At 37.3% G+C, this 24,159-nt stretch overlaps 1 protein-coding gene across 1 annotated transcript; it reads left to right on the top strand.

The window, feature by feature from the left end:
- The first annotated feature begins 2,626 nt into the window (after positions 1 to 2,626).
- mccc2 (methylcrotonyl-CoA carboxylase subunit 2) lies at positions 2,627 to 22,966 on the top strand. Its single transcript, XM_032578359.1, has 17 exons — positions 2,627 to 2,842; positions 4,222 to 4,288; positions 4,881 to 4,965; positions 5,124 to 5,225; positions 5,374 to 5,501; positions 5,730 to 5,842; positions 8,005 to 8,118; positions 10,693 to 10,757; positions 11,012 to 11,111; positions 11,203 to 11,298; positions 12,458 to 12,530; positions 12,633 to 12,709; positions 14,399 to 14,465; positions 14,555 to 14,711; positions 17,278 to 17,392; positions 21,346 to 21,431; positions 22,336 to 22,966. The coding sequence occupies exons 1-17, from the start codon at positions 2,711 to 2,713 to the stop codon at positions 22,451 to 22,453; spliced, it is 1,695 nt and encodes a 564-aa protein (XP_032434250.1). The 5' UTR covers positions 2,627 to 2,710; the 3' UTR covers positions 22,454 to 22,966.
- Positions 22,967 to 24,159: the final 1,193 nt, after the last annotated feature.

Genomic DNA, 24,159 nt, shown 5'->3' on the forward strand with positions numbered 1-24,159 from the left:
TTGTACAGAAGTGTTTTATTGACAAAGTACATTTAAAAGTAAAAAACAAACAAAAAAAAATTAGATACTAGCTTTAACATAGATACTTTAACTGATGATCTGAAATTAGTCAACAAGAGTCAGAATTTCAGATTTTTCCAAAATCTTCTCTGAAGCTACAATTTTTAATGGATTATACTTAGTCTGTTAGTCTGTGCAAAATGATTTTTTTTTATTTTTTATGTAAAGTTTTGTTTTACATGCTCTTAATCTTCAGCATGTTAACATAATGCGCTCTATGATAAACTGATATTGATAGTAATTAACCTGCATTCCCAACCCCTCTCAAAATCAATGTTAAATTTTGCCATCTTTTAATAATCTTTTGGTCTTGAGCAATATCAGTGTCTGTAAAATAATGAGAAAATAAGTACAAATAAAAAAAAATTAAACCTTTTGTATTTAAACATACAAAATAATTACCAACACCTCTGCATAGGGACCTGCCACTTGTGACCAAACAGTTTATATGCATTTTATGACCAAAGGTATGCTGTCTTCTCTATGCCATTTGTATTTGTCAGTCATTTTCTTGCACCTCTGAGTTATTAAAGTATTTAATATATCCATTTTTATCGAAATAGAGAGGCTTTTTGTAAAACCACATCTATTCAGTCACTTCACGGCCACTGCTGTGAAGGGTCCAGAGGTCATAAAAAAGTACAGAGAGCTAGATGAGTGAGAGGGTGACAGTTCGCACACGAAGTGGAGGATTTGATATTCCGTAAGAAAACAGGAGCAGCCATTTGAGTGGAGGTCACGGACATTTCTATGCATGCCAGTGGAATAGGTGGGAGTGTTGGAGGAGAGAAGCCTCTTAAAACCAAATGAACTAAAAGCTCTTGGTTTGAATGCTCTTCAGCCTGCACTCTGCAGAATGTACTTCAGCTCAAATAAAGCACTCGGGTCAGAAGAGATTAGATTTTTTTCCCCCCAAGCTTTTAGGATAACTCTGATTCCCACTTAAATCCAACTTTAGTTCCCATTTTTTGAGTAAGAAAATTGCCTTTTTGTGTGAACAGAGAGCTGCTGAAGCATGAAATAAAATTGTAAAATGTTTAAAATTTTAGTGTACATTGTGGAGAGATCCAAAGAGCGATTATGAAATTAGTGTAACGTGAACAAAACATTATTTAAACCTGCCTTAGACTATCTGTTACACCAAATAAATAATAGACCATATTTTTCAATTAAAAACAATTTAATATGCATTTAAAGTTCAGGATGATTCAGCTTCTTTCCCACCCTCTTAAAGCATAAAATTCTGTCCTAAACTACAAATTAAGATAAAAAAAAGTTATTGTGCTGCCATAAAGAAGACAATAAAGTACATACCCTTACTTCCAAGAAAAACAATATTGTCTTCATTGCTTCAAATGACAGGAAAATGAGTTACAGTATTAAATGCCACAACAAACCTTTCCAAACTCCAAATTTTCATACTGAAGTCCACTTTATCACATTATGAATTATGATTCATTATCACAAGTCAAGGCTATTAGAACTGTTGCCTTGCAGCTAGAAGGTCGAGGGTTTACATGTTCTCCCCATGCATGTGTGGACTCTCTCCATGTTATTTGGGTTGCTTCCACAGTTCAAAAAATCCTAGAACTGGTGAGATATGAATGTATTCTTTGTTTTTTTTTGTGCTCTGTAATGGACTACTGATCTGTACAAGATATATCCAGCCTTCTTTGCCAAAAGACTTCTGAAGACAGGCATAAGCACCACTGTGACTCTGAGGATTAGTGGGTATAGACCAGGGGTTCTCAGATCCAGGCCTTGAGGTCCAGTGTAATGTAGTTTTTAGATGTGTTCTTGATCCAACATACCTGAATCAAATGACTGAATTAGCAACTAGAGTTATGCTAATATTAGCTTTGTTATTTGATTCAGGTGTGTTAAAGCAGAGACACATATAACAGTTAGAGGATACTTGACACCAGACTACTGGTATAGACAATAGATGTAAGGAGAGTTAAGATCAGCTCAGTTGAAGTACATTTTTTATCCCACATGGTGGCATCCTTGATCTGTTATTCTCTGAGTATTATTCTCCACAGCAGTCCAAGAGCGTCAAGCCACATTCCTCTCCAGTGAACAGTTCAATAAATTAAGCCATAAAGTCTTCAGTTCCATATTTCATTAATACCAAAGATAAATCTGATATTGTAGTTATTTACATAAGTTTCCTCAAAGAGACAAAGAAGAGATAAAAAGGTGTAGCCTGGAAGAATCCCTTAATAGATTTCTTTTTTTCTTTACAACGAATCTAAATGTGTCCCTCATCATTTTATAAAGTATTCTTCTTTGATATTCATTTCTAGACGTTTTCATTCAAGATGACATGAGTGTTTCTATAAACTGGATATTCTTTAACCTTTAGTATCATGTGCACTTTTAGGGAGGAAATAAGTAAATATTTAATTTTCAGTCGTACCAGAAATATTTGGTATGGTAGCTACTAAACATGATTTAGTAGCTAGCATACCTGTTAAAATAATTGATTTATTTTAACAGAATAAAAACTTGAATAAATGTGTTTTATTATCAGCAGGTGGCGACGTAGAACGTTCCGTGCTACATCATCAACCACAGAAGAAGATTGTCTCCATTACAGCTAACAAGCTAGCAGCTTAGTTAACATTTTGCCCCTTTGTGAGTTTTTAAAATGCTTTTACAGTCCGTGAGGCCGTTGTTGCTTCGATGCAGAGTATTACCGCTGCCTTGTACACGGACTTACTATGCTGACAGAGTCGCTCGGCTCGGCTCCCAACCTGATAAACATTCCTCTGAATATCAGGTAGGTTAGCCTGTTGCTAAAGCCTGTTAGCTTAACTGGAGAAATAACGTTATGTTTGAGTAAAACCAGGTGAGGATGAAACTCAGACTGGACACCGTGGTCAGATAGCAATAGTGTTTGCTAACATGCATAACTAGCTAAACTGTATTTTATATGGTTTATAATGTGTAGCAGAGACGGAATGTTTTATGTCAGAAACCCTACAAGCTATGTTTAAAAACATCATTGTTACTAAAATAATTCCCCAAATTGAAAACGACTCGGATTTACATGAATTACATACATTACTTTATATGTAATGTTTCGATGAAAATTAAGCAAAATGTGTTTTATCATTTAAAAAGAATCTGCTGAATCCATCTGTAGACATTGTTGAGGTTTAAATGTGTACACGTATTAATTCTTTAGTTTGCAATGACAGTATTTCTTTTATGTTCATATAATATGACATTCAGCTTGTTGTAGAGGTACAACACTGACACTAGATGTCACTAAAAGACACTTTTTTCCTATTAAAGTATTGCTCGAGATGTATCAGTATAACAAGTAATCTCTCATTTTATTCTTGAATCTACTACAGTAGCTTGAACAGTCCAGAACAGTCCAGCCTGTTCTGGACTTACTGAAGGTAATACTATGTCCTTGCTATTTCAGTTTTATTCAGGAAAAAAGTACAGACGTGTATACTGCTTAAAACAACTCCAAATTCATATTGTGGAATAACATTATTCAATATTTTTATTTTTAAAAATATGGATGCTTAGTTGTTAAATATCTTTGATGCTTTGCACTTTCTGGGCAAATTTTCTTTAATAACCAAGTGTGTAAGTAACCTCTCAATCATGACATCTTATGGCTTCACAATGGCACTGCAAGAGTCCTTACAAAAGCATGGCTCTGAGGTTCTTGCACTGGCTACTTGCTACTCAAAGAAAAGTTTAAAATCTCAGTGAGGGTTTACAAAACACTTACAAGTAAAAGCCCGGACTACATCTCTGATCTTCTTTAATTCTAACACCATTAAGACCTTTAAGATCGTCTGAATCAAACCTATTAACCATTCATAGAATGAGAACAAAACATGCTGAAGCTACCTTCGGTTTTGTGCACCAAAAATCTGAAATAAGCTTCCTGTTCACTACAGGAATGCTCCCACCCTGAACTCTTTTAAAACAAGGCTAAGATCCTTTTTATTTTCTGATTTGTTGTTGCCTACTATATTCTTGCTTTGTTTTTTTTGTTGTTTTTTTTACGTTCAAATCTTTCTAACCTAAATCTGTTTGGATGTATGTTGCTCTTAACTGCTATGGATAAGCACTTCGAGTTTCCTTTGGCTGAAAATACTATATAAATATGATTACCTTGCCTTGCATTCACAGGAAAATTATGAGCGAATGAAAGTTTTGGTAGATCAACTGAGGAACCGGACAGAGAAAATCAAGTTGGGTGAGTACAAGGAAGAGCACACATTGTGGTGAAAATTAGGCCTTCGGATGTCCTGTGTTTGTGCATGACTTTTGTTTCACACAATGTATTGCAAAGTACAGAGCAAAAAAGTTTGGAATCACTTGCAAATTTCCTTTTTAATGAAAGAAAAAAAGAAAACTTTGTGAGCATCTCATTAATTTTATATTTGTTTTGTTGTTTGAAATAAACATTCATTTATTCATATAAAATCAAGGATTGGAGATGACCTTCATCATTTCCATTAAAATGTTGTAAACTGACTAACACTGATCTTTCCCTGACCTGGTCCCTTGCTATATCTTCTATTCAGACTAATTTAATGTACGTTTCCTAGGAAACAAGAACATTTTCATCTGATCCCAAACCTCTTGTGCAGAACTGTGTTTAGTTTTCTACTAAAACTACTTTGAGTTTAATAATAACTTCAATTTTGTCTTAGGTACAAAAAAATAGCAACATTAATTGACTTTTTAAAATTTGTAAAAATTTGTTTCACTTTTATATTACAATAGAAAGAAATTTCAAAAACCTACAAAGTGTTTATTAATCTGATATGTTGTTATTACTAAAGGTGGAGGAGAAAAAGCAAGAAATCTTCACACATCTCGAGGGAAGCTGTTGCCAAGAGAGCGCATAGATAGACTACTGGATCCAGGGTATTATCATCTGCCTACTAGTTAAATTTAACATTGTTGGCTCACACGTGATTTGCACACAGTTAACCATTTCATTTTGTTATGTTGGTTTCATTTTCTCATCTACACTTAAAAATCAGCTATGTTCAGTGTTCAGCTTCTGTTTCTTGTTTTTGCAGGACTCCTTTTTTGGAATTTTCCCAGTTTGCAGGACATGAGTTGTATGGAAAAGAGGATGTTCCTGCCGGGGGGATGATTACTGGGATAGGACGGGTTTCAGGGTGAGTGCTGAAGCATTTACGTAGATATTTTTCTTAATAAAAATAATTAACACAATAGTTTTATTGACTGTTTAATGAAATAAGAAAAGCCCCAAGACATTGTGCAGTTTCCAAATGATTAATTTAACCAGCTTTGTTTTTTTCCAAGGGTGGAATGTGTTGTTGTTGCAAATGATGCCACCGTGAAAGGGGGAACATACTACCCAATTACTGTGAAAAAACACCTTCGTGCACAAGAAATTGCTCAGCAGAACCATTTACCATGCATCTATTTGGGTATGTTTTCTTGATTTGGGTCATAGCAATTAAACAATAAAAATTTCTTATACAAAAATGTCAAAAACACTTTTTTTCCACTATTTGGTTAAGAATTGTATATTGTACTCTGAAAATAATTCTGCTGGTGGTGGTGACTAACAAGAGGTGGACATACCTGTGCTGTTTTTCCAAAATTTGATAGATGATCTAAATATTCAGATATTTATTGTTTGAATTCCCCCTCAGTGGATTCTGGAGGAGCCAATCTTCCCAGACAGGCCGATGTCTTTCCAGACCGCGATCACTTTGGACGCATTTTCTATAACCAGGCCAGGATGTCTTCAGAAGGAATTGCACAGGTGAGGCTTTAAATATTGTATTTGACAAGCTAAAAATTAACAATGTTGAAATCACTCTTCTCTCTTTGTTTACCTTATTTGCATATCCTGTTGGAAACCTATTCATTATGTTGCCATTTATGATAGTTTACAGTCTGCTACAAGTCTATGTATCTGCATCTAGAGCACAGATGGATAAATTGTGACTTTTCTTTTTGTTGTTCTGAAGGAAACATAATTTGTCTTGCAATACAATTTTGAAGTAACATATATGGATGTATGTCTGAAGACCCCTTATGATGAGTTATAACAATAGACTTAGTGCTCCCTCACCCAGACGCGGGTCACCTGGGCCCCACTCTGGAGCCAGGCCTGGCGGTGGGGCACGTTGGCGAGCGCCTGGTGGCCGGGCTTTTACCCAAGGCCGGCCTGGCTCAGCCCGAAGAGGAGACATGGGTCCCTCTTCCAATGGGCTCACCACATGTGGGAGGGGCCAAAGGGATCGGGTGCAGTGTATGATGGGTGGTGGCCGAGGGAGGGGGCCCTGGTGGTCCGATCCTCGGTTGCAGAAGCTGGCTCTTGGGACGTGGAATGTCACCTCTCTGGTGGGGAAGCTAGTGTGTGAGGTTGAGAGGTTCTGGCTAGAAATAGTTGGTCTCACCTCGACACATGGCTCTGGTTCTGGAACCAGTCTCCTTGAGAGGGGCTGGACATACTTCCACTCTGGAGTTGCCCATGGTGAGAGGCGCCTGGCAGGAGTGGGCATACTTGTTGCCCCCCATCTCGGTGCCTGTATGTTGGGGTTTACCCCGGTGAACGAGAGGGTAGCCTCCCTCCACCTACGGGTGGGGGGAGGGAATCTGACTGTTGTTTGTGCTTACGGGCCGAACAGCAGTTCAGATTACCCACCCTTCCTGGAGTCCTTGGAGGGAGTACTGGAGAGTGCCCCTCTTGGGGACTCCCTTGTTCTGCTGGGGGACTTCAACGCTCACGTGGGCAATGACAGTGAGATCTGGAAGGGCGTGGTTGGGAGGAACGCCCCCCCGATCTGAACTCGAGCGGTGTTCTGTTGTTGGACTTCTGTTCTCATCATGGACTGTCCATAACGAACACCATGTTCGGGCATAAGGGTGTCCATCTGTGACCCAGGACACGCTGGAGGGACTATGTCTCCCGGCTGGTCTGGGAACGCCTCGGGGTTCCCCCGGAGGAGCTTTAACAACTGGCTGGGGAGAGTGAAGTCTGGGCCTCCCTTCTTAAGTTGCTACCCCCGCGACCTGACCCTGGATAAGCGGAAGAAAATGGATGGATGGATGGATGGATGGATGAAACATATATGTAATAACAGAGGAACAAACAAGGCAGCATTTTTTTCCCAAAACAGCAGCACTAAGCTCAGCAATAGGAGACATGTTATTGAATTCAGCTCTTTTCACCGAATCCATTAAAGAGAACCATTGAATGTTTGAGTCACCGTTCTGAATGGTCACTCGTCAACAGTGTCTACAACCATTTCAGATTTCACTTTTCATTCTGGGAGTTTTGTTTTTCATCCCCTAATAATATTTTCAAGACTCTTTTTCTGTCATGTAAGTTTAAAATATGTTCTCACAAGATTTTTTTCATGCTCTTAGGAACGTTTTTTTATAAAGTCTTTTTTTCGATTTGCATAGTAAGGCAATGATTTTGCTTTCTTTACTGGCTTCTTATAAATATTTTCAAAGGAGAAAAATGTGGAGAAAAAAAAGATTAATCACAGTTACACATTATCAGCTTTTTTTTCTTTTTTTATATTTTTTGCCTGCTGAAAGTTAAAAAGTGTGTGAAAAATTATGCGCATTTGTCGTTAAACTTTGGAAGACTAAAAGTTTGATGTTGCATCCCCAAAAAAGTTGAGTCAAAGCTGTGAAATCAGAACTTTTTTGGAAGACATTATTTTGGTTTTAGAGTTTAAAACCAAAGCAATGTGTTGTGAATTATTTTTGTGATGTATCACATTTTAATAGAGCACTACTAAGTGACACTTTCATAGAGAGAAATGATGCCATCGATGCAGAGTATCAAAATAATGAGTCGACAATTTTTCAGGGTTTTTTTTTATTATTGTACTTCAAACAAGCTGGAAGGGATGTTTCTGTATTAGAAATGCTTCGGTGAAGATTTAACTTCCTATTTCTTTCTAGATTGCTGTTGTGATGGGCTCGTGCACGGCTGGCGGAGCATATGTTCCAGCAATGGCAGACGAGAGCATCATTGTGCGAAAGCAAGGAACAATTTTTCTCGGAGGACCTCCTCTGGTTGGAAAATTTTTCATTTCCTTTCCGTTTTGCAAACATGAGATGAACTATGTGAATTGTTGCATCCTCTCATTGCATTACATTTGATTTTGTAATTCCCACACCAGCTGGACAGAATGATTGAGCAGCTTTTGCATTCACAAAACTGGAACTAGCGAGAGTGTGCGCACCAGTTTAATTTACTAGAAAAAAAGATTTGTGCAGCAAAAACCTTCGCCATAGCCATGCTGGTTGGCCATTTTTAGTGAAATGTATTGCATGTATTTAGAATAAGATTCCCATAATAACAAATTTATAGATTACACCATTCTCACTGATATGAGTTGCTTGATACATGCAGTTAATGTGAAATATTTACCATCTCCTAAAAGCAGCTTGTTATGCTCAATTCTGATGTTTTGCTTAAATCAGATATTTTTTGCATGTACCTTACATGGAAGTGATACAAATCAGTTTTTTTTTTTTTGGAGGTGAAAAGATTGTATTTGGGCTGTACAGACAACCATGAAGAAGTCAGATTTGGGTTGGATATGAGCAAAAATGATCAATAATCAAAAATAATCTTAGGTAACCTAAGACCCTATGTGAAAAAAGGAAACTGTTGTTATAAAACCAAACATAGTGTATAAGATCATTTCTGGGTGAATTTGTATCAGCATCTCATTCCTATGGATTTCTAATTTATCCCTGCATTCTTTTTTTGTACCAATAAACAGATAATGATGGAGTAAAATATATAATTGTGATGCTGAAGATGATATTTTTTATCACCACCCACATTTCTTACCTTTTTTTTTTACATTTTACTTCACCACATTTCTTGGGCTTTAGCATCTCAGGCACCAGAAATATACATTAGGTGGTCCTATTAACTGCAGTTAGTCTATTCAATTGGATCAAATGTATTATTAATATACAGAGTGTGACTGCATGACATTTGAAATGAAATATCCTTTAAATTATTGCTTCCAAGAGATCCAGTGTCATTGCTGCTCTGGACTCACCGGTACAAATTGATGCATGTTCCGTACAAAATGTCCCATTTTAGCAGACTGATATGAAATAAGCAACATTGCAAAGGCAGGCAATGGTGAAGGAGAGAAATGTCCAGCAACCAAAAAATTCTGTTATAAATGAATACCATAGGTACATAAGAGGCATCGTCATTGGAGAGTTGCTGAACTGACTTATAAAGCAAAAATTATAGGAGATAGAGAAGGTTGGGAACACATTTCTTTTTTCCAGAATGTAGAGAATTAGAGGGTATGTTGGAGTTGATAGAACAGTGTAAAGATGCACTCTACTACAGGGGTGGCAAACTCCAGTTCTCAAGGGCCGGTGTCCTGCAACTTTTAGATGCGCCTCCCCTGCACCACAACTGAATTGAATAATTAGGTCATTAGCAAGGCTCTGGAGAACTTATCTACACAAGGAGGAAGTAATTAAGCCATTTCATTCCAGTGTTTTGTACTTGTGGTGTATCTAAAAACTGCAGGACATCAGCCCTTGAGAACTGGAGTTTGACACCTGTGTTCTACTACATTCATCTAAGTTTATCAAAAACTTTTAAGTGAAACCTTTAAGAAAATGTCCTTTCCTATCTGTGCCTGTGCCCTTAAAGCATCCCGAATATTTTCCAGTCTGATAGTGCGGTGTTGTTTTGCAGTTATGGAAAATGATACTTCATCTGTTAAGACCTGAAGCACGCTGTGAGGAAATTGTTTTTCATTTCTCTCAGTAACTTTAACACCTGCTGTGTTATAAGAGTCATAATGAATGCAGTGTTGTGCAAGTTGCCCATATATTCTGCATCTGTTGGGCATGCCTCTGCAAGCATGACCTTGGTACTGTTTGCTTTTTGAGTTAGAAGATTGAATGGACCAAATAAATGCTGCTAATGCGCTCTGGGGTAGTTCAAACCTTTATACCACAATGTCCTACTGGCTTATTCACTTTGTACCTGTAAGTCTGGTTTCCTGGGGAGTGAAGTATTGTCTTTGTAATGAGATAACCATGAGAGTCCTAAAAGTTAGATTTAATCGAATATTATTTGTTGAATGCTTTTTATATTAAACCATTAATTTCCATTAATTGTTATTCTGATCTGCATTTGATTCAGTTGAATATTATAAGATGTGACAGATTATTATCCAAAATAACTCTGAGCAACCTCTTGTGAATGGATATTATACATTAGAGTTGCATAACCATGTTTTCTTTGAGACTATTTGTAGATTATGTACAATTACTGTAAGTAATTTTACTTAAATGGACAAGATGGATAAAAGATCCTGTCCCAAAATACTGAAAAAGTATCAAATGGTGATGGGAGAGAGGATAACTAGCATCTGTGCAAATTATTCAGAAAAACTCTAAAAGACGATCCAAAGTGTTTTTGATAACTTAAAATCTCTTAATTTATAAAATTAGCATTTTATAAATTGCTAATTTATGAAATTGGCAATTTTATAAATTGCTAATTTATAAAATTAGCAATCCTTCTATTGGCTGCATAGAAGGTTGGAATGCATTTCTGTGATTGTTTAATTTTCTGAATACTTCCTTCTTTTATAGGTGAAAGCTGCCACTGGGGAAGAAGTATCTGCAGAAGATCTTGGTGGTGCTGATCTGCACTGCAAGTATGAATGCAGCATTTACAGTTACATTAGTTAACATTGTTTTAGCCACTGCACATATTCCAGAGATGCAATTTCTAATTTCAGCTTAGTGTTAGTGTTCTGTTCCCTGATTGAAATTATTTGATGGCAAAAACAAATGGGATTGCATCGACGGCGATATATTTCACCTTCTCTCATCTTCATGATCATTTCTTAACCACTGATTTATATTCTATAATAGCTCCATTGTGATTGATTTGTTTCCAATTTCATAGAAAATCAGGCGTGACAGACCACTACGCTTTAGATGACAACCACGCACTCCATTTAGCTCGGAAGACGGTCCGAAGTCTCAACTACAGGAAGAACATTGAGGTCAATCCAATGATTAGTCTTAATAGCTAATTATGGTCACCTAATTGTGCCTGAACTGCCTATTACATCTGTGTCTACTTTGTTTTTTCAGGTTACTGTAGAACCCACCGAACCCCCCCTTTATCCCTCAGATGAGCTTTATGGGATAGTTGGAGATAACTTGAAACGCAACTTTGATGTCAGAGAGGTAATTGCCCGGCTACTTGTCAAACCTGATCAAGGGGGGTGAGCTTAATGACTGCACTCCAGAAAAGATGATCTTTGATGTGATGATTTATCTTTCATGTGTTTGACTGTGAGATAGGTATTCTTTGTTTTTGAGTTCTTACATGGGAATACATAATGAAGTAAAAATCATTCCAGAGCTCCTCTCCGAATGCTAATTAGATATTACTTGAGTCTGAATAGATTTCAATTTAATTAAAGGGAAGAAATACAATAAATTATAACCACCACACACTAGTATGTATTTAAACTTAAATATTGCTGCACTTAACAATTATTTTAGAAATCAATTATTCTATTCTTTATTCTGACAATTAATATGATGAAAACAACATGGCACATTCTGTAGATTTTTTGTTTACCACTTAAGCCTTTTTATACAATGTTGGAAATACATTTTAAGGTTTTGTTTTTCTTTTTTTGTTTTTTTCTTTTACAGAACTTGAACCAAGTGAAACTATTTCTTTCACTTGAGGAGTTCTGGGTAGAACATATTTATAGACAAAGAAGATTTTCTTTTTATCTTAACTGCAAAATGCATAAATTTTTGTACAGTTTTGGCTTAATTACTAGTCTGTATTCTGCAGTTAATTATTTGATTACTGTATTATTTCAAAAATTGATTCATTATGATTAATCTGATTTCTCATTTCAGCACTAAACCTAAGCTTCATAAAGCCACAAAGACATGGCTTTATGAAGGCTCAGAGTGAACAGTGTTGAGATGTCATGTGCAGGTTTTCAGTTGATTATGGCTGCTTGGTATCAGTCACGCTGTTTTCCTTCTCTGGCTTCTCCTGAGGCTCTGATACTTGATGTAGACGCAGGAGCAGAAATTATTGTTAACTCAAGCAATGCCACAGCGTCTGTGGTGTAGAGCAGCATTGGCGGTCTGTTTAGATATCGGGAACAACCAGCTGCTCCTTTTTATTTACAGGGCTCTTGTTTTTTATCAGGAACAGGCAGCCCAACACAGCATGCAGCCAAATCACTTTAATAAAGCAGGTTACATAAAATTTGTGACATTATTGCCCAATGCAGCTCGGTTTTCTGCCCCAGGGCCTTGTTTTCTGACATTTTGTTACACACCTCTATGAGCTGACACATTCATTCGTTTGCAGGTTATTGCCAGAATTGTGGATGGCAGTAAATTTGATGAGTTCAAGGCATTTTATGGAGACACACTTGTTACAGGTATACAGGCTGGTATTGTTTTCAATTTCTACAGTACAAATTTTTTTTTCTTTGTTTTGCTGTCAGCCTCACCTTTCAATATCTAATTTGTGCCTTTTGTAGGCTTCTCAAGAATCTTTGGATACCCTGTTGGAATTATTGGCAACAATGGAGTCCTGTTTTCAGAGTCTGCAAAAAAGGTACTTGTCCTTTGGAACTAAAAAATAATATGAGTGTCACCTTGAAGAAAGAGCAATATAACATTTATGCACCCTGAAAATGTCAAGGTCTTAAAGCACAATCCTGAAGTGGTTCAGGCTGACCTCAGAGATTCGCTTCTCACAAAGAATGCTTGTATGTTTCGCTTGTATTGCAGAAGCTTTGGCATTCATAAGTGCTTTGCATTGACCCTTCACAGTCGAGCTGCAGAGTTTCTCTCATAAAGTAACCTTTTAAATTCCACTTGTCTTCCAATAAGTCCTCTAAAAAGGCTATTATAATAGCATTAGAGTTTGAAACCACAGGACAATCATAATTGTCATTTTGTATGATTCAGTTAACTTGCAAGCCAATTTGCTTTGAGCAGAGCTGAACTTCACGGCAGGATTAAAAAAAGATGAGTCAAATCTGTTATAATACTCCAATGTGTTTTTTTTCAAACAGGTTTTAAATTAGATTACAGGCTTAACTTGGGGAAAAAAGAGATTTTCTTGATTCTATTTCTTTCTGTCGGGTCTCCTCGAGACAGGCTGTCTCATCGGAGTAATTACTGTCAAAAAAGGGCCGACAGTGGTTCGTGTGGAGAAGGCATGCTTGGAGAGCATATTCAACAAAAATCAATACATCACCTGGTTTTCAAGATTCATTTATGAGACACACTGTCATTGCTTTAAACAGGCCTGGGCTTCAATTATACAAGGTGTTGGGTGATTGAAAAGCATGTCTGTCAGGTATTTGTGCAAAGAAAGAGAAGTAAGGCCGATAGAAAGATGATCTTAGGCAAAGACTTACCACATAACTACTTCTAATTGTCTGCTTTTTATTCCTTTTTACAAGTTGTTTGCAATTTTTAATGCAAAGAAATCTCCCTCACAAAAATAAGTTCTTAAAACATTACCCCAAATAAAGCATTAGTGTTTAAAATAATGACAGCGCAGCCTTATATTTTGTTTGGCTCTTAAGAAGCTTCTAGTTCTTCTGTGTTTTGCATTAGCCTTTAATTCTTAATTTGAACCGACCAAATACTAGTAAATTCTCAACCAAAATACTTCCTTACTAGTGCAGCTTTTTTTCAGTTTGAACTATTTATATGTCAAATATAGAAGAATATGAACTTAAAAGTGATCCTAGTAGCTCAGTTTTCAGGGATGATTTCAAGAAAACTACTAAGTAAAGACAAGATGCACCGCCTTTGTGTCCATCTGTCTGTCTGGTTTATCCATCCCTCAATTAATCCACCTATTTATTCATCTCTCCATCCCTTCATTCATTATCTATACGTCCATCTATATGTAATAATTGTTAAAAAAATGATAAGTAGGGGGAAAGAACAGACTTTTCAGTCTGGAAATGTCTGAAATTGTGACTAGAAAGATGTATCTTAAACCTTAGTAAAGGGGGTTGTGATGCAGACTGGTCAGTTTTAGAAGGGCTATTGTTCAGATAATACCTGAAAATAATTTTTTTGTGTACCCATCCATCCTTGGACTTTATTTATTGCTTGAGATGTACAGTTATATTTGAAGCAGCATCTTATTTGAAACCTATGTACTTATTTGTCCCTTGAGATGCCAAGACTTTTATCTTAATGTAATGAAGATACATTGCTGAGATTTTACCTCTTGGCAGCTCTACTGTTAGTAATAACTAAAAAATTGATTTCCATTCAGGGAACCCATTTCATCGAATTATGCTGCCAAAGAAACATTCCTCTGATCTTCCTTCAAAACATAACAGGTTGGTGCAAATTTTTCCTCCTCTTTTGGAATATTGTGCTGTTTTGCAGTGACAAACCATTTTTCTTTTTTTTTTATCTTTGTCCTAAGGGTTCATGGTGGGAAGAGAGTATGAAGCCGGAGGTATTGCCAAAGATGGAGCTAAGATGGTCACTGCTGTTGCCTGTGCCAAGGTGCCAAAGATAACGGTTATCATTGGAGGCTCCTACGGTGCAGGCAATTACGGCATGTGTGGAAGAGCGTACAGGTATAAAGTAGTCTCTTGCTGTTGGGTTGGGTGATTTGATACAGTAGCAAAAAACCTAAAAAAATTTTCCCTTTCTTGTACTAGTTTCATATTCACAATGCCTCATTTACATATAAGTGGAAATGTTCCTTTCTTATGAACAAAGACCTTCTTCACTTAAAGGCCAAAGACATTTTCAGTCAACTACGTTTTCGCCACAGTTATGGTTTGCTTTATTATTTTCTGTATTTGACAAGACCTTCAGGTTTTATTTATTAATTTTTTTGTTAATGTTGCACCTAGCTGCTAATTATTTCATCTTAGAAAACCATCAAGAAATAAAGTAAGATAACTGGAGATTATAGTAATATAATTTCATATCTGCTAAGTAGATTTTTCTACAAATCATAAGTTTATCAGCAATCATTGACATTCTACATACACAGTGGACTTTATGTAACATTTTTAGTATCATAAAGATCCATTGTTTTTGAAGTGTTGACCTTCATGTACAATTCTTGGATGATTGAGATTTAAAATATATATATATATATAATCAATACAAAGATTAATGAAGACCAGAAACAAAAAGGTAATGCAAAAATAATTTATTTTTTAATAAACTCAATAATAGATCAAAACTAAATCTTGAAAGCAATAAATTGTCATCTAAAAAAAAAAGTTTTATGAATCAGAAACCAAAATCAAACCAAATCAAATTTTATAAATCTATTAAAATGAAGTATACAAACTAAAGAAATTTGTTCCTTGCTACCAAGAGGACCACAAACATCACATAAAGAAAATGAACCATGAAGCAACTCTTCCAACTAAATCTGACAGGTCTCACACTGCTAAATGTTCATGGATGAACTTCCAGTTTTTTGCTCTGCCCAAGCATCTTCAGCTAACAAAATACAGCCACAAAGAAACCAACATCACCCTGGGCTTGGTGGAGAGAAGTTGGTGTTAAGCATGGTTTTACAAATATTTTACTACAAAGGCAAAACAACAGCATGAATGAACTGCTGACATGTCTCAGCATGATGTACCTTCTTACATTTCTCTGCTATCACTTTCTAAAGATCACTGAAGCTGAGAATAATTCATTATGACTCCTCTTCACTCAGTAATATTGCCCACTGCCAAGACTGTTGTTATTTCAGTGTAATTGTACAATATGTTGATATTTCAATTAACTAATGAATGCAAGTCAGTGCAGGAGGATTTGATTTGACACCAGCTGATTTCTGATGTCAAGTTGGTAGGATGAGAACAACATACTCTAAATTTGAGTAAACAGGCTGTTTTTGTTGTTACATACTTATTTTCAGAAACTCCTTTGCACCATTGTTCCACCTTATCAGCTCAGAAAATATGTTTCCATTAAGCCGCCAGTGTTTCCCATTTGGTACTTCACACCGACTAGAGGCAGCTCAGTGCAGCATGGGTTGGTGCCTCCTCACAGCAGTCTGTTTTCATGGAAATTAACTCCGACACAACTCTAGAACTCAAGATTTTTGGTTTTGAAAATGTAGTGGCACTGTAAAACACTCGTCTAATGCCTCACAGTAGCAACGTAAAAAATTTAACAAGGGAGCAACCACTCTAGCTGTAATTACTGTGGCAGCCAGCAGCTGTTTCCAGCTTCTGAATGACAGAACAGACTAAAACCGGTCAGCCTAACATATCCTTAAAGACATTTTCTTTGAATCTGAAATTGTTATGACATTTTTATACATTTTTACTGCAACATAATGTTGGATTTGGGATGCTGAATTCACAACACCAGTTCTTTTTTTTAGGAATTACAAAAACAACTTCTTGGGAATTAAATACTATTTTAATCTAAAATCCAGAAAATACACTTAATGCAATGTTTTAATTAAGACAAAACATTTAAAATATCAGCTGTTTGTTAAACTTGTATTTCATGCAATAAGAACTCCATCTAGATTTAGTATATGTCCAAAACATATGAACATTTTCTACTTTTAATCTCAATGAGGTCTTTTGATTCTCCTTTAAATGGAGTTATATAAGCACCATTTGTTTATGCTCTCTAAGCCAATATTTAGTTTAATGATGTTTGTTGTTTAATGCAGCAAAAATAATTTAGGAAGGCATTGAGATGTTCTAGTAAAGTCATCAAGATACTACAAACAATTTCTTTCTTTTGGGGGTCTGTGTATGGAATGAAGTATAATTTTTTTATCAAAGTAATTGCTATGTAACTATTATGGATGAAGTTAAGTTTTGTTTTCATCACAAATTACATTTTTGTTGTGACATTTAGCAGCATTAGCCACAGTGCTAATCACAAACACTGTCTGTTTTCATGTGTTTCATTCAGGAAAACTGGACAGACCATGTTCTTGCAGATTAGCAACTAGTTATATACACCATTCAACAACAATTAGAAAGTGTAACTAAGGATAACCTATTTTTTTGTGCTTTTAATCAGGTGTTAACATGTTTCACATATTTGTAAATAAACTATTTTCAATTTTTGTTAGGTGATGACTCAGGGTGTTATTTTATTAAAAAGACTCCAATTAAATTGATAATTGTTTGTTTTTCCTCACAGCCCCCGATTCCTCTACATGTGGCCCAATTCAAGAATCTCTGTAATGGGAGGTGAGCAGGCGGCGACAGTCCTGGCCACCATCACTAAAGATCAGAGGACGCGTGAAGGAAAAGAGGTAAAACCTTGTCATAAATCTGCCCTTCTCTACGCAGCCATAAATTGCCTGTGGTTGATTTGCTGCCAAAAGAATAAACATTATGAAAGGCACATTTCTTCCAGTGACGGTAAATCACAGCAGAATAAAATTATATCAGCGTTAAGTGAAACTGTGATGCCTTATCCAGAACAGTGCAGACATTAAGTGGCTGTAATTAAATTATCTCAGGTTTGCTGTTATAGGTGCATTAACAGTGCATTAATTGCTTCACAATGACACAGCTGTGCGGTGGAAACTGGCAATTTAATGATGTGTAAGCCATCTGAATGGAAAAAAAAGATAGCACACTAAACTGTTGTGTATTTTGTGAAGTTCTTTTATAGCTCTGACTCTTAGTTGAACCTGGGTGAAGAAAAAATGCATGTCAGAAGTTTTGTTGAAACTGACTAAACTCACTAAAGTATTCATATACTTTGAAGTTATCTGCATTTTGTCACGTTACAAGAAACTTCGATAAGAAAGAAGAGAAGAAACATCTGCAGTCATGTTTCAAAAAATAAATGCATTAAAAAAAAGGTATTTCTATGTGTTTGCAGTGTCTTTAAAGTAAGTGAATGTCTGTAACATTCACAGATATTTAATAAAAAAGCAAGAGAGATTTGTCCCAATGGAGCATAATTTCTTTAAAATCTGTCAGGCATCCACAGGGTTTATGGTTGTTTTTATTAGTGCCTCTCAATACAAATGGTGTAAATTTGCAGCTAAACTTTACCAAAATGATGTAGATTAGACTATTTTAAAAGGATATTACAAAGTTAATGTTATACAAATGTAATCAGATTGAAATTGTTGGCCCTTTTATATCACAAAACCCTATCCAAAACTACTAGCTCCATACTTGAACCTTTTTCTGGAATAAATGGATTTTCTGCCAAAAATTTCAAGTGATTTTCCACAGAAACGTCAGTGCATATGTGATTACTTAACCACAAATAAGAAGGGGCCACTATAGAAAGTGCTAAATACATGGGCAATTTTTTAAAAGTGTTAAACCATGAATCATTTTCCTTCTAATTAGCAGCAGTGCAGTACTCTGTGTTTATATACACTGCTCAAAAAAATAAAGGGAACACTCAAATAACACATCCTAGATCTGAATGAAAGAAATATTCTCATTGAATACTTTGTTCTGTACAAAGTTGAATGTGCTGACAACAAAATCACACAAAAATCATCAATGGAAATCAAATTTATTAACCAATGGAGGCCTGGATTTGGAGCCACACACAAAATTAAAGTGAAATAACACTACACGCTGATCCAACTTTAATGTAATGTCCTTAAAACAAGTCAAAATGAGGCTCAGTATTGTGTGTGGCCTCCACGTGCCTGTATGACCTCCCTACAACGCCTGGGCATGCTCCTGATGAGGTGGCGGATGGTCTCCTGAGGGATCTCCTCCCAGACCTGGACTAAAGCATCCGCCAACTCCTGGACAGTCTGTGGTGCAACGTGACGTTGGTGGATGGAGCGAGACATGATGTCCCAAATGTGCTCAATCGGATTCAGGTCTGGGGAACGGGCTGGCCAGTCCATAGCTTCAATGCCGTCATCTTGCAGGAACTGCTGACACACTCCAGCCACATGAGGTCTAGCATTGTCCTGCATTAGGAGGAACCCAGGGCCAACCGCACCAGCATATGGTCTCACAAGGGGTCTGAGGATCTCATCTCGGTACCTAATGGTAGTCAGGCTACCTCTGGTGAGCACATGGAGGGCTGTGCGGCCCTCCAAAGAAATGCCACCCCACACCATTACTGACCCACTGCCAAACCGGTCATGCTGAAGGATGTTGCAGGCAGCAGACCGCTCTCCACGGCGTCTCCAGACTCTGTCACGTCTGTCACATGTGCTCAGTGTGAACCTGCTTTCATCTGTGAAGAGCACAAGGCGCCAGTGGCGAATTTGCCAATCCTGGTGTTCTCTGGCAAATGCCAAGCGTCCTACACGGTGTTGGGCTGTGAGCACAACCCCCATCTGTGGACGTCGGGCCCTCATACCATCCTCATGGAGTCGGTTTCTAACCGTTTGTGCAGACACATGCACATTTGTGGCCTGCTGGAGGTCATTTTGCAGGGCTCTGGCAGTGCTCCTCCTGTTCCTTCTTGCACAAAGGCGGAGGTAGCGGTCCTGCTGCTGGGTTGTTGCCCTCCTACGGCCTCCTCCACGTCTCCTGGTGTACTGGCCTGTCTCCTGGTAGCGCCTCCAGCCTCTGGACACTACGCTGACAGACACAGCAAACCTTCTTGCCACAGCTCGCATTGATGTGCCATCCTGGATGAGCTGCACTACCTGAGCCACTTGTGTGGGTTGTGGAGTCCGTCTCATGCTACCACGAGTGTGAAAGCACCACCAACATTCAAAACTGACCAAAACATCAGCCAGACAGCATAGGTACTGAGAAGTGGTCTGTGGTCCCAACTGCAGAACCACTCCTTATTGAGTGTGTCTTGCTAATTGCCAATAATTTCCACCTGTTGTCTATTCCATTTGCACAACAGCAGGTGAAATTGATTGTCAATCAGTGTTGCTTCCTAAGTGGACAGTTTGATTTCACAGAAGTTTGATTTACTTGGAGTTATATTGTGTTGTTTAAGTGTTCCCTTTATTTTTTTGAGCAGTGTATATATATATCACTCAAAATCCCCGTGATAAAACTCAAGGACTCTGAATAATGTTGCAAAGCACTCTACTATAAGTCCAAATGTTTCACTGCCATCTGAATAACAGCCTGAAAAGTGTTCTAGATATTTTTAGAGTTTTTATAAAACACATTTCTTCCCGTAGTTATTAATTAGTGTCAAATTAAATGGTGTCAATGTCAATTTCTTTTATTGTTTAATGGTGTTAATTCATAATTATCAGCACATATTCAAGGTTATGAAATTCACCTTTGATGGAAATCTCAAATTGCTGAAGACTGGGAATTAGGGCTGAAACGATTACTCGAATGATTCGAGTACCTCGATTATTAAAATTCCTCGAGGAAATTTATGTTTTATTATTTAGCGCGCCGTGTTCTGACCGGGACATTATTTGCGTTACGCGTAGTTCTGACTTCCGCCTCTGAGTTGTTGACGAATGTTAAGTGTTAGCGGCATAACGTACAGTTTTCAAGTTCAACCCGTGGGGGTTCAAGTTCGGGTTTTCATCGTTTTTGGGAGACCAGTAAGCATCCTTAAAATGACTGGCGCGATGCCAGGAGTACGGCAGCCTTTCTCCTCCGGGAGTTGCTGGTTCAAAGCAAATGGTGGGAAGAGCGCTGCGGGAGTATTAATACAGGCAAGCAGTTAGACTGAACACGGCGGGCGGCTGAGAAGTTGATGGTTACAGTGAAAGTGCAACTTTACGGACCAACCGCACAATAAATTTCATATCATCCCGGTCTCAACAAACAGGTGGCAGAAATAATTGTGGCGGTACATGACTGGTAGATGAATTCCTGACTCATCTACCAGTGAGGGTGACGAACGAAGGTGCAATAAATATCCCGTATTGTTTCCCCGTTTACAACAGCCCTACTGCGAATTTATAAGGTGATGGTGCAGCAAAACACCAAATATGTGGAAGATTTTTTTTTATGTTTTACAAAGTTTAGCTTTAAGTCTAGTTGAATGTTTTGCTAGAAAGTTTGTCAGATCCACAGCTTGCCCCTCTCATCCTTGAAGCTAAACTAAAAGCAGTGGGAAGCTGTTGCGTATACTCAGTGTTTTTCATTATTTTATTTTTTTTTCTCTAGAAGAATTGGCTCAGTATTTCCAAGCAGACAAGACCATCGTTCATGACAAATGAAAGGCTGTGTGCTTTCAGCTTTACATTTCATCTTCACCTTCAATAATTCAGACCAACCTTTAAAATGCCTCCAGCCGGGGCCTTCATTGCCCTGTTCTGTTCTCACAATTTATTCACAGTTCACAGCTGAACAAGAGGCTGCCATGAAGGAACCAATTGTCCGTCGGTTTGAAGAGGAAGGCAGTCCATATTACTCCAGTGCCAGGTGAGATTTGGTCAGGGCACATCACATTTATAAGGCAGGAATGTACTGAAAAAGAACCATGTACTCCACTATGTCTCCATTTATTTCTTTTCGTTTGGAAATTGAAGCATTCATATAATGTTGGCGAGACAGGTGTTGTTGAAGCTATGATGATATTCGACAGAACTGCCTTGCTTTTATTTATTTATTTATTTTTAAATGTTTTCAGTACTTGGAATTCTGTTTTATCCTGGACCCAAGCAAGACAGTCTGTTAATACATGAGAAGTGACGCAAGGATTTGTTTTATTTCCATTAAGGCTCCTGTTGCTTTTTTTCCAATTACTTTTTATTTAGTCCTGTGGGTATTGATCAGTGTGCATGTGAGACTGGAGCTTATCAAAAGAAGTTTTTGTTATTTGAATCAATACATATGTTATGAAATGGGCAGATTTAATATAACTTTTGAACATGTCTGTTCTTTGAATGTTTTTTTAATGAAGGTGAACAAGCCTTGTATTTTACGCCCTTTGTTTCAATCTGAGGCTGTCTGATGCTAACAAAGCCCCAGTAAAAAAAACCAACAACACATAAATCAGTTTGCAGTAAGCACTATGTTGAGATCAATAGGATTAAGAACATTTGGTTTAGACTGATTGGTTGGTATTGGCTCAGCCTGAGGGAAAGCCTGGACTTTGTTGTTCTGTAAGATCCAAGTTTTGGCTATGAATAACTATAATTGCTTAGGGCAACTATCTTTAAAACTAGTGATTTTGATCAAAAGTAATAGGTGGGGGGACCACTCAATTTTTGAGGAAATTATTTCGAGGAATTAAAATGGTAATGAGTTTGACTGAATTAGAAAATCAGTAACCCCTCTGCATATGAGAAATGGCCAACAATGTAAGATTCTTTATTTTTTACAGATTGTGGGATGATGGGATCATTGACCCTGCAGACACTCGTCTGGTTCTGGGACTGAGCCTCAGCGCAGCGCTAAATGCACCAATAAAGAAGACCCACTTTGGAGTGTTCAGGATGTAACTTTCATGTAGTTTATGATGTAAATAGACATCTCTTTGTAGCATAGATTGTAAAGTGTGGAAAACAGATTTCAAGAGGGATCAGACTTTGGAGGAATTGAGGATGTAAGTAGTTCTCATTGTGGATCATTTCCACAATGAAGTTGTGCCTTAAGTGTTACTATTCCACTGTACAAACAACTCTTCTTGGAAACATTTTTCTTGGTTGAATTATGTTTTTATCACATACTTTAAATGAACATTAAAGAGCTGAAAACGTAAAGTTTTAATTGTTTTGACCTCTTAATAGTGCAAGGAGACATTTCCTCATTAGGGGGCACTATTTAGCCAAAAATAATACACTATACCTTGTTTAGTGAGACCCAAAGGTTTTTTTTTTTCTGGCTTTTTGAACTCCTTATTTAAAGCTTTCGATTGAGGAAATGAGGGTAAAGTCATCAAGATATATATGTATATGGTATCATATATTGTGGTGCAGTTTATGCGATTATTAAATACTGCCTTTTTACATTTAGTTAGGTATTTATTATTTTACTGAGCAGTTTCACTCCCATGTGAACCAGTTCACCCTCACTCTCAGTTTTGCATCAGGGATTTGGTGCATCATTGGATTTACATGTTTGTATGGATTCAGCTGGTTAAAGTGCTTAACCAGAAGCCCTTCACGCTTTCTGTGAATGACGGTAGTTGGTGCACTAGGGCTGTGGAGAGGTTCACCTTGGAGAGAGAAAGTAGAAATAACTGAGGGCATCATGTGGGCATGAGTTTATCTGTGTGTTGCCCACACCTCCCACTAGACCTTCATCTTCCTGCTCCAAATGTCACCGTAGGAGGCATTCCAAATTTCACATCATGGTTTCTCAAATTGTGGATGTTCAGCAGATACAGACAGAGCAGATATTTCAGAAAAGTCTTCAGCATCACAAAAGAAACGGACTGGAGCTGTGAGAAACATTGATTTGCTATAGGAAATTATGGCAATTTTGAATCCGTACTGTCTTTGTTGGAAATAGTTTCTGCCCCTGTCTGCAAAACGATCATTTAATGCGCATCTACCAGGTCTCTAACAGAGCAGAGTTTGGCTTTCAGTCTGTTCAGAATAATCTGGCAAGCTTTCGATCTGCTTCAGAGTGCTCTGCCTCCAAGGTTCACAGCCTTTCTTTGCTTATATTGGATTAAAAAGCAGTCAAGACAAATGGCCAGACACGTAGACAAGCACACTGAATAACAGTGATGTGTTAGATGGTTTATCTAAGAGAAAATAAAATGTCTTTGGGCAATTGAACAAAGATGAAAGTCAAGTGAGGCTCATCGAAGGCAACAGCACAGCTGTGAGTGGCATCTCAATACATTAGACTGTCATCAAAAAGACGAGTTATATCACTATGTCAAATCAAAAAGGAAAACTATTCATTATTCCTGGGGTGATATAACCTATTTGATCGTCTCGATGATGATGGCTAAGTCTGTTTCTCTTAAAATTAGAGTATTACATAAGATCACATTTTATTCTATAACCCACTCAATCATGGATAACACTACTTGCTTAATAGTTGTCCTACAGACATTGACACTCCACAGAGAACAAAAAGCCATTGTAAAAGAACATTAGGTTTTACAGAGTTCTGTGTGCAAACATTTGAACAGAAAGTTGAGGAGGAAAAATTGGGCTTTGCCTTACAATTCTCAATGCTCGATTATCCGTGT

This window comes from Xiphophorus hellerii, chromosome 12 (assembly GCF_003331165.1).
Source record: "Xiphophorus hellerii strain 12219 chromosome 12, Xiphophorus_hellerii-4.1, whole genome shotgun sequence".
Taxonomy (NCBI): Eukaryota; Metazoa; Chordata; class Actinopteri; order Cyprinodontiformes; family Poeciliidae; genus Xiphophorus; species Xiphophorus hellerii.